The sequence below is a fragment of the Lytechinus pictus genome, chromosome 10, assembly GCF_037042905.1.
Source record: "Lytechinus pictus isolate F3 Inbred chromosome 10, Lp3.0, whole genome shotgun sequence".
Lineage (NCBI taxonomy): Eukaryota > Metazoa > Echinodermata > Echinoidea > Temnopleuroida > Toxopneustidae > Lytechinus > Lytechinus pictus.
In genome coordinates this window covers 767,903-780,168 of record NC_087254.1, presented here as the reverse complement: position 1 = coordinate 780,168, position 12,266 = coordinate 767,903, and the positions used below count along the sequence as shown (strand labels likewise).

The 12,266-nt window shown below is 35.0% G+C and overlaps 1 protein-coding gene across 1 annotated transcript in view; it reads right to left on the bottom strand.

The window, feature by feature from the left end:
* Positions 1-5,127: 5,127 nt before the first annotated feature.
* LOC129269623 (3-phosphoinositide-dependent protein kinase 1-like) overlaps positions 5,128-12,266 on the bottom strand; it is a 45,587-nt gene continuing 38,448 nt past the window's right edge. The window contains exons 12-14 of the mRNA XM_064105744.1: positions 11,625-11,722; positions 9,892-9,946; positions 5,128-9,212 (exon numbers count right to left, since the gene is read on the bottom strand). Coding sequence (XP_063961814.1) covers positions 9,111-9,212; positions 9,892-9,946; positions 11,625-11,722 — 255 coding nt within the window. The 3' untranslated portion in view covers positions 5,128-9,110. The remainder of the gene's footprint in view (positions 9,213-9,891; positions 9,947-11,624; positions 11,723-12,266) is intronic.

Genomic DNA, 12,266 nt, shown 5'->3' with positions numbered 1-12,266 from the left:
TTTTTTTTTTTTTTTTTTTTTTTTTTTTGGGGGGGGGGGGGCAGCCGCTTTTCTAGTTCATGATCAGGCTAGGTCCGAACTTACCTCAGTTCCGTTACTTCCCGGGGCGTATCCAGCTTTTTTTTTTTTTTTTTGGGGGGGGCAGCCGCTTTTCTAGTTCATGATCAGGCTAGGTCCGAACTTACCTCAGTTCCGTTACTTCCCGGGGCGTATCCAGCTTTCCCTCATAGGAGGGAGGCGGAAAACTATTTTAATCCACATTTTCCCCGATCGGCGGCTAAAAATAACTGGAATAAAGGCTGAAATTTCAGTGCATCTTAACTTTTTTTTTCTTACGAACAATAATGTCATAAAGCATACTATATACACAAATAATGCGCGCGGCAAGTGCGAGCCGAAATTTGTAATAGGCCTTAACTGACCTGAAGGCCAATTAAGGACTGTTAGCAGCGGCTCATAAGCAAGAAACGGGAGCTGGAAGGTTTTTTTTTATATTCTGACCTGAAAATTTGTCATTCTTAGCACTAATCATAATCAGGATGGTTAGTGCTATAGACGTGAGCGACCATAATTAAGATGGTTAGTGCCAATCAATAGGCGTGAGCGCTAAGCGCGAGGTAAAAACATTGATATTCCGGCCTTAAAACTGGACAGTTTGAGCACACTTTATTATAAAGAATTGGGAATATGAGCGCGAACTGAAAATTTTGGCGAATAACAGGGGCCGTGGAACGGTTTTCAAAGTGGGGGGGGGGGGGGGGGGCTGACCATGCAAAAAACAGTCCTATGGTCATTTTTACGTTTTTGTACACGATTTTGAAAAAAAGTGAGGGGGGCTGGACCCCCCCCCCCGCTTCCGCGGCCCCTGAATTAGACCTAAAACGGGTCATTTAGGCAGCTTCTGTAATTTTTAACAGGATAAGTATCTGATTCAATAATATGTAACATTTTTTTTTTTCTGAAATCTAATAAATACTTTTTAAACATCATTTTTTACTTCTTTTTTATTTATTAATTAAGTAATTTTTTATTTTATTTTATTTTTTTTTTTTGGGGGGGGGAGCTGTTGGCAAACAAGGATCCCCCCGTCTGAAATAAGCTCTTATTTCATTACAACTTTACCCAATCTGCCTCAATAACAGCATTTCAAATTTGACATAATTTATGCAATAAATCAACTTCATTCTCTCCCACCTTGCAACTGCCCCCCCCCCCAAAAAAAAAAAAATATATATATAATTGAAAAAAAAACCTTATAACTTTCTGTGTGATTTTCTATTTGTCACATGAGTGAAAACGGCAACGGTCAAATGGCCTCTCTTTACTATCGCCCTTTCTCTTTCTCTCTTGACTTTCTTCCTTCTTTCTTTTGAGCTCATCCTCTTGTTCAGATTTGCAAATGTTACCTAATTGCATTCATTTGTTGTTTTTTGGGTTGCTTCTCTTCATCCCTCTTTTTTCCTTTCATTTGGTATACTTCACACATTTCTCTCTCTCTCTCTTCCTATTCACCCTATCTTTTAATGATATCATTTCAATGATAACTCTTGCAAACAGTTTTTTTTTTTACTTTTTCGAGTGTAAAAAATCAAAAATCTTTTTCTTCTTTAATTAGAATCGTGAAACAATACCTTTAAAATCCACAAGTGAAGTGACAATATTTCTTCCCTCTCTTTCCGTATAATTACAACAACTAGAAAACAGATACACATCTACAATCACAAAACAAACATCACTGTCCACCACGGCGTCTGAACTCCATTATTATATGGTTCCATACCTTAACTAATCTCAACACATACCTTCATATCAAAAGCGGTGTTTAAAATTGTAAGCATGTTGTTTAAGCCTGTCACTGTATTCACTATTGTGAAAAGTTTTACAAGTTGTTTAACATTTTTTAAACAATTATTAAAAAAAATTAAACTTCTTGTTAGAGTGACAGGCATTGACAATATGCTTATTCTGTTTTACTGTGTATAACTTCACTTCTTAACTCACAGACAATATCCATAATTTGTGTGTTTCATAATATGAGCTGGCAAGTTGGGCCCAAATTGTGCCGTCACGCATAAGCGTTAATCCGGATTGGTCGACCACTTTGCACTCAACACCATGCAATACTCACTGTGTTTCTCTACAATAACACTGGTGTTAATTAAACACCAGCCTGGTGCCTCTATTGGAAAACACAAGAGAGGTGTTGAAACATCACCAGACTGGTGTTAGGCTAACACCAGATAGGCATTTAAGCAACAACAGTCAGTGTTAAAACAATATCGCTTTGATTCTCATCTGGTGATCTTTCAACACCTCCCTGGTGTTTTCCGATTTAGATACTAGGTTGGTATTGAATAAACACCTGTAGTTTTGTAGTGCATGTGATTTAAAACCTTGGCTTATCACCAGGTTTCCTAGAATCCCGCTGCTAGTTCAACTGATTAACACTTATTTTGTCCCTGTCCTTGGAATTCATTGACCAGTGAAATATCAATTTCATTTTTCAATTCTTACACTCGGTCCGTTATCTTGCATGTCATTAGTGGTCAACCCGTAAACGTTCCAAGGCATGTATTATGAAGCGCACAAATTGCAAGGCAGTCCAACCCTATTTTCATTTCATGAAGACGACATACACTATGAACTTATTGTGCATCAATAAATGGAAACATAAATTAATATTTTATGATCTTCTTTAAATGATGGGAAAATTCTGCGTGTTGCCTGTAAGTCTTCATAATATTTTATAGAAGGAATTAGATTTGAACAGATTCAATTGGCATAGATCAATAGATATATGTGTAGGTATTGAAACAATTCTCATAAAAATGAATGGAATTCTAGAAGAGCATTTATACATTTACAATGAAATTTGCTGTATGAGAAAATTAACTGGAATAGGTCTCACTCCTAATATAATTTCATTCCTCCCGGGAAATTTATGGCATTTCATGTCGATGTGAGGTATAAAACTTACATTTCAATAAATTACATAAACTCTGATTGAATGCACCTAAAACAAGATTCCAAACAGAAAGTAAAGATAAACCAAACATTGTTTATCAGACATGTATATTCCCAATTCATTATGATAAGAATGGAAATAATTAGATATCCACCTCCATATTTTGGCAAATTCTGAGGCGTTGCTGCAAAAGTAGAAGGATTAGCATGTTTCCCCTTCATTGATGCACAAATAAGAGATCCATGTCATTACCAATAAAATTGAAAGTACATGTTCTACATGCTATGCATTACAACAACATGTCTTATATGAAACACAAACAATTTTCCATAACCTAGCTACATCAACTTAGTATTGCTGTATTGGTTATCAACTTATAGGAAAATTCAGTATTTAAATATAAACACAAAACTGAACACAAATCTTCAACAGATAACTTTGGGACACAAATACTAAACACAGAGCACATAAATACATGTAGCTTGTACAAGCCCGCATACAAGTGTTGTGTGTTGCTAGGTGCATTAAACAATCCGTTTTGTGGTAATTTCCATGATGGTAACATTGATCAGCCAAAATAATTAATATTTATGATAAATTTACCACACATCACATCATACTGTAACCACTGACAGTAGCTATTATCAGTCTACATGGTATTTTTGATACTGTTGTAACGACGGTCCCTATTTCATTTCTCCATGCCATATCAATCCTGCTATTATTGAAATAAAAGGTTTGGCATGTTATAAATAATTCATTCTAAAATTCAGCATAAAGCAAAGAAATATGAACATGATTCAGTAGTTTGACATTGTTTACTTATTAGATATCACATATATGACATTTCATTCATTGTATAAGCATAGTTTGGGTCAAATGACTTGTAGTGACAATGTTTAATACACCTTAGTTCTTAGGAAAGATGGGAGTTGTAGTGTGTAGAATACTGTGTAAAAACATTATTTTTATGATGAATATTGGATTCTTCAATCAGTTTTGTCTTTTGTGGTATGAAGCCTACAAGTGCATCTCTCTGCAGTTAATCCAAATTTATTTAAAACGCACCTGAAATGTATTCATTGTGTATTAGGCCCTGACTTTCAATCTGTTGAATTATTATTCATGAAAGAAAACCTATTAAAATACTATGTTCATTGACCAAAAATGACTTTTGACCTTGATGTGACCTAAGAATTGTGCCTAACAATCACTGATACTGATTACCCTTATGTGTATGTTTCATGCAATAGATCCATAATCAATCTTGATCATGTGATCAGAAACTCGCACATGATGTTCAGGGATACTTGATTGCTCTTATGTCCTAATTTCATTAACTAGATCCATAAAATTAGTTACGAGAATTCAATAATTACCTACGTAGACACTAAATAACATTTGACCTTGGTCATGTGACCTGAAACTCAGACAGGATTTCTAGTGATACACCATTACCCTACATGTATGTCCAGGTTTCATTAACTACATACATAAAAATTTAAAGTCATGACATTCCAAACAGTTAACCTTGGTTACGATTTCGATATTGGTCTCTTTTAAATGACCCTAAATGACAGTTGTCATGTGACCTGAAACTCAGGCAGGTTGTTCAGTAATACTTGATCACCCTTATGCCCAAGTTTCATGAACTAGGTCCATATGCTTTCTAAGTTATGATGACATTTCAAAAACTTAACTTAGGTTAAGAATCAATGTTGACGCCGCCACTGTCTGAAAAGCGACGCCTATTGTCTCGCTCTGCTACACAGGCGAGACAAAAAAGGGTTACCATCATCTTACAGCTATAAAGTAAAGTTTTTTTTTATGAACACTCTTATCCTATTTCTGAATAAATTACATGAATTCATTCAAAAATAAATTCCCTGTACATTCAATCATGTTTGATCACAAGCTTCAAATTAACTGAACATATATGGCTATCATGATAAATTACCAAGGAGGGGGGGGGGGGGGGGCCATATAGAGGGTTTTTTGGTCCACCTAGATGTATAATTGGAAATATACTTTGAAGCAATATTGCAGATTCTAAATGAATAGCGCCACCAACATGCCTAACTTCAAAGCTTATTAGCTAATACCTCAATCATCAAGATAAAAACCACAAAATCAACTCAAAGCTAAGAATAAGACAAAAATGGTTTTAATTTAATGATTTTAATTTAATTTTTACAAAACCCATATACAGTTTGAACTGTGACTACATGTAGCTATCCAGATTTAATACTTTATATCAATAAAATGATCTCGTTTCGTATCTTTTACAGTTCCCCACCTGAAGTTTTAAAAGACATGTACATAATATAATTTGAATAATGAGGTAACTTGACTTGGCTAAATAGAAACATGATCTAGCATTGATGTAACCAGGGCCTGGTAACACAAACATTAGCAATTAATTGCTAAATGAAATGGCCTATCAAGATCATCATTGCAGAGTGTGCATTTTGCTCTGTAGACCAATAAGGAACCAATTTTTAAATTAGCGATTTATAGCAAACCTTTGTTTACTGGGCCCAGATGTGAAAAAAGCTTTGGTTAACGCAGAAAAATTCATATCTGGGCCGTCTCCCAAAGAAGTGGTTTGAATCTATTGTAACTCGTTTCTTCGCCAATTTCACCATTATCATAATGATCATTCCATGTTACTGTTGTATATATATATTTTATGATTTTATGATTGAAATGAATAAATTAAGATCGCTGTTGTATGCACACATTGTTCAACACACTGACGAGGGTCCAAACAGAATTGCTCTTTACATTTGCAATCCATTGCAAACCTTTGTGAAACTTGGATCTAATCTGTATACATTCAAATACTTATTTTACACTTGTATAAGTTACCACTTCTACAGCTTTCTACCAAATGGTTAACATGAAGAAGGAAAAAGAATGATATTTCCTTGCGAAGAGAAGAACTAAGTTTGTACATTATACAAAAACAATAATTTTTTTTATAATATCATTTGCTTTCTGCGTGTTCATTAATGAAACATTAACATACCTAACAGGAGCTACTAAAGGTTTGTGATGTGGGTGGCCTTTATATTACAATGTGCAATGGAGGAGATATTAGTTTTGGCAGTAAATCTTAGTGTATATTAATTATGTGCACATGTTCAGTTAGATTACATAAATTACTACATAAAAAACAACACACAAGCAAATTTGAAAAGTTTACCAAGGGTCGCCCTATAGAAATGTAGCACATGCGGTTATTTATTTGACAAATGACTGAATCCATAATTAACCCAATCATTTAGTGATTTCAAACTTTTGAAATTATGCAAATACCAACACATTTTTATGATCATTTGATTAGTATAGAGAATATGAAGAGAGAGTATGGAAGAGACGAGTATGAAATTTATGTGTGTGTTAGATCTTAAAAGACAAGTATCATTCAGGTGGGCGTGTCATACAGCTGCTCGTAAGATTAGAGCGACTTTAAGAACAGCTGAATTCAATACAAGGACATGGTATCTACATGTATTCCACCAAATGGAAACATGTTCTATAATAAATACCAAATAAGTTTGAACACAATGACACTCAATTTCAATATCTATTATTTCATTCAGTACTCCTGTATCTTCCTCACTACAAAAGATACTAATTTTTCACATTTACGACCAATATACATTGCTCTTTACAGATTTACATATAGGAAGCAAATATTTTTAAATCAAAATAAGACTTGGTCAACACATACTTATTACCCCAAAACTTAAACATGTACACACACTTATACGCATTATGAATTTCATGTAATATAAAATCACTATCGTTGTAATATTAAGAAATCTATACAAATTTAATAGATTTTTAATTTCCTTCCAAAGTAAAATAAATGATAGTAGGTCATTGAAAATCAAACACGGCATTTTTAAATGATTATTGATCTACATATGGAGACGTTAGATATAAAATGGCATAAATGGTGCTTCTTGCCACATATACCAACATCAACAATCGTGAACCTCATCTGAAGCAAAGTTTGCTCTTCACATACCTGTCATTTTGAAATTCATCATCCAAATTTCAGCTGTTGTTTTCATATTTCATTCTTAACCATGCTGTGACATGCCAGATGCTCCAAAAACAAACCTTAATCATGATTCATTCATACCATGTTACATCTCCTCCTAATGTATCTAAAAAAGCAAAACACTATTTAAACATTAATATAATGAAAGAAAGAATGCTGTTGAATTCAATTGTCATGACAATTAAATGAAAAGGAAAACATCAGAAACCAGTGATGAAGCAAACACGTTTTGTTTCATTACTTCATACATGGCAGCTTACATGTGGAGCTCCACAGGGCTCTTAGGGTGGACCCATCCTGGTTAAGTACAATAATATTCTGCTATGAGCCCCACACTACGTCTACTTCATAGTGTATACCAGCCGGAAAAATAAATTGAAAGAGTATACTCATCACGAAATTTGTAAATACTAGTCTTTATGAGTTCAACATTGAACTATAGAATTGAATATGTCCAAGTACATGTACTAGCACTTACGAGGCCTACACGTTGCTTACACGGGCAACCTAGTGTGTACATATACACATATCATTGTATGAGTTTAACATATATATTGTGACAGTAAACTGATCAAAATGTAAAGATGAAACATGTGAATGGAAGGAACGCCTGTAATATTTCGAGGATTGACAAAATAGGCATATGATTATATAAATGTGGGTGATACAGCAGGGTAATAAGCAACATAAAATTCTGAGACTTGTTGTGATACACAAGGACATTATTGTAACGGTATAATCATTTCAATCACAAATGGGCACAATTCTAGAGATAAAAGGATAGAATATGGACTCCATCCATCCATTTACTGTACAATACATTATTGCATACATACTATATCTCTCCATTGACATATTTACATTCGGAGCTATACAGAGACTTTGTGTCCAGCGCCCTGGAACATAAACATTAGTGATTGATTTTAGGGCTGATTCCTACGATTGATCATACACAAAAGTCAATGTAACCAATCATAGATATCGTCATTACGATCAATCACTAAACTCTATGTTACATGGCTGGTAACAATCTATTCAACATCTTCCATAGATTTTTAAATACACTAAGAAAAATGAATAGAAATTTTCAGAAGAAAACATAAAATATCTAACTCTATGTTCCTATTTCTAGGAAAACACACTAGATCAATAGTCGGTTTATTCACAGGGAAATAAAGGTTTGGCATTACTCATGATTGTAGCGTCTTGAATAAGGTATGTCATACAATGACACATCACAACAACGTGACAATTAATAAAATATGTAAACTTCATTATTCTACTTCATTTGAGATAATCAATGTTTGTATGACACAGCCGATTCAAGCCCGCTTTCCCCTGTCCATGGTATATTCTTTTTGTGAATTTATAGAGACAATGCCAGACCTCATCACCAGGTTCAAGTAGCTACAATGCCAACCTCATCACCAGGCTGAAGGTACTGCTATCCTCATCCTCATCACCAGGATAAGCAACTTAAAACACAACCTCATCACCCGGTGATGCAAACACAATCTTCAACCATATCAGCAGGTTGAAGGAACTACTCTCCTCAACTTCATCACCAGGTTAAAGCAAGTACAATCACCAACCTTGTCACCATGCATACTGAAGGAACTTACAACCCCAACCTCATCACCAGGTTAAAGCAAGTACAATCACCAACCTTGTCACCATGCATGCTGAAGGAACTACAACCCCAACCTCATCACCAGGTTGAAGCCACTAAAATGCTCAACCTAATCACCAGGTTGGAGCAACTACAGATGGCAACCTCATCACCAGGTTGAAATGAAATACACCCTCAATCTTATGACCAGGTTGAAGCAAGTACATTACTCAACCTCATCACCAGGCTGAAGAACTACAATTACATCACATATAATCTCTCTCCAAATCAGCAACCTCAACATACCTTTTATGTTAGGTTGAATCATAAATAGCATTTTATGATAAGAAGTATACGATACCATTGCAAACATCACACATAACCATCAATGGACAAAGCGAAGGGGGCTGATCCTCCCACTGGTCCACAGAATGGAGCAGGTAGCGGAGGATGATGGCGATAGATTAAATAGACTTTTGGTACGTATGTCTGTACATCTCTTTGATTGCTTGACACCACTCAACTGCATCACTCTCTGGGTCAATAAGGTAGTATGTCCGATTTGGCTGGAAAAAGAAAAGATACACACAAATTCATGTTATATTTTGTCAACACAGTCCATATGTCAATTTGGCAGATGAGTAAATAGATTATAGAAATGTCATATTCCGTTGACACAATCTATAGTTTAACAAGGTAGTATGTCCGCTTTGGTCGGTAAATTTGAGAATATAGATATATATGACACATTGGTATGACAGAACCTCTGGGTCCATTAAAAAGCATGTCCACTTATTTTTCATGTATGTCAAATAATTGCTTAAGTTGAGAGATTAAAATTGTACATGTTATATGTTTTTTTCAAACAATCTCTCTCGACTAGTATTGTGCATACATGTGTCAAATTTGACAAGGGAGAAAAGATCACTGAAATATAAATGTTACATTTCATTTGACAGTATCATTTATTGAAATTGTACACTTTATCCATCTTAACAAAAATGCACCTTATAACAAGGAAAAAAAGGGTCCCATCCCATTCCATCTCAGAGGAAAATATGGAAGGAGTATTACAACCAATTTTAAAACTCTAGGATGTACAAATCAGAAATTGTGCAATACATTTTTCCATCGTCAACTCACATGACATAAATGATCATTTTGCAGCAACATTTCAGAGCACATATCAGGAAAACCTTTTTATACTTTGTACAGTAACAACGAAGGATGTGACTGTTTACTTACTGTATGCACAAAATATGTCTTGAAATTCTTAGCTTCTACTTTCAGTTGCGGTGACCTAAAAAGGATGGATAACCAGATCATATGAGAATTACTTCCACAATAATTTTTGGAGATTTTTTTTTGTTCAACTGAATACCAGCCCAGAAACATTGCATTAATTGCTCCGCATAGAGTGATGCACTCATATTTCTTTTATAAGCATCTTTATAATATTCACATTTTCATACTTTTTTTTTGTGCAATATCAATTTTTATACATATTTTAACATTTTTTATACAATAAATAAAATAAAAACACCCCCCCCAAAAAAAAAATAATCCTGAAATGTATTTCTTGTCTATCAGTTGGAGGAGGGTTACTGGTTTCAATTGATAATCCTCATGCATTAGGTTAAATCCAAAAAATGTACACAAAGGCTTAAAGGAGAATTAAACCCTTGAAATCAGCTGAATCCATATCAAAGCGAAAAATCAAAGAAACATATTGTTGAAAGTTTGAGGAAGATTGAATGAATAATAAGAAAGTTATGAGCATTTGAATATTGAGATCACTAATGCCATGTAGATCCTCCCATTGGCAATGCGACCAAGATCTGTGACGTCACACACGTATAACTCCCTCATTACTTTAGTACTTATTTCACTTATATAAGGTGAGGTGTTCTCTTTATGAGAGGACAAGTACAGAGGTTTCACAACATTATATCATTGATGAATCGTTTGTCATATGATTAGAATGAGCAAAAAGAGATGTTTTGGGGTATACTTTCAGTGTCCAAAAGGGGCGAGTTGTTCATCTGTGACATCATAAATCTTGGTCGCATTGCCAATGTGAGGATCTCCATAGCATTAGCGATCTCGACATTCAAATGCTCATAACTCTTCTATTGCTAGTCCTATTTTACTCAAACTTTTGTTGATCTTATTCTTTGATTTTTCTGCTTTCACAAATGCTAACTTGCTCCAAGAGTTTCATTCTCCTTTAAAAGCATGCAACTGAAAAATAAATACTCATGTAGCATTAAATGGAAATGGTTTTTTACGCTAAAATCATAAACGTTGCATTGTGGCAATAAGAATGAGGTCATTGTAGCCTAGTGGTTAAAACTCTTGTCTTCCAATCTGAGGGACGTGGGTTTGATTCCCAGCCATGGAGTGTTTTCCTTCAGCAAAAAATTCACCAACATTGTGCTGCACTCAGCCCAGGTGAGGTTCATGGGTACTGGCAGGAAGCAATTCCTCAAAAAGATGTGAGCACCGGATCAGGTAGACTAGCTTAGCCGGGTTAATATAGGAGCGCCTTGAGCACCTAGCAAGGTGGATATGTGTGCTATGCAAATCCTATAGAATAATAATAATAGTTAGATTTATATAGCACTTATTACACTTTTTTTCTAAGCGCTTTATATTGCAATTATTATTCCTGACATGCCCACACACAATGTATGCACATTCTCCACTCCCTGGGGAGCATTCCAACAAGAGTTCCAAGACTCAATTGCTAGGCATAATACATAGGCTTTCGCATTCTACCGGGTACCCACCTGGGTGCAGAGTGGCAAGGTGTGGATTAACGCCTTGCCAAAGGACGCTAGGCCATGGTGGGATTCTAACACACGACCCTCTGATTGCAGAACCGGTACACCACAACGCTTCCATAATATCTTTATTTAATCAGGAACAATCGGAAACCCTGCTTTATTTGTTAAAAATTGAAGATTAGTTTATCTCACCATGGTATTTCTCCCTTGAGGACCATATTTTCAGGATCTACATAATACAAGTGGGGGCCTTCCGTTAGTAGTAACATTCTCCTCCTGGCAAACAAACCCTGCCGTGTGCAAATGAACAAAATTCATAAAATAATCAAATCAAATACGCATCCATACATACCGCTTTACACATCAATCGTGAAGAGTAACGATTTGTTAAACACCAAATTTTATTATGATCATAGTGTGGTTCATATTGCGCGCACACCATCCAAAGACACTCATGGCACTAGCTCAGCAACAGTTCTTTGATACATGAACAAGCTACAAATATAAACATATTCAATTACCCTAAAATCCTAAAAAATGACACATTGCCATAAATAAAAGCATGAGTTTGTATATAAAATTTGTGTCACTTGTCAAAATTGTACCCCGACAGTTCTGGTACCCTACTTGCTACCCCGTATATAGTATACAATTTGATCATTTGTCACAAAAAGATTTTTAAAACGAAATGGATATCAACTTTAATACTGCATTAGCGAATGCATTTCATAGGTTATTATACAGCATGGTAGCCTTTTAAAAAGTCCCTGTGATCTCACACAACTAGAACATTTATTCGTCTTCCAGTGATAATGATGAGGTACGATACCATAC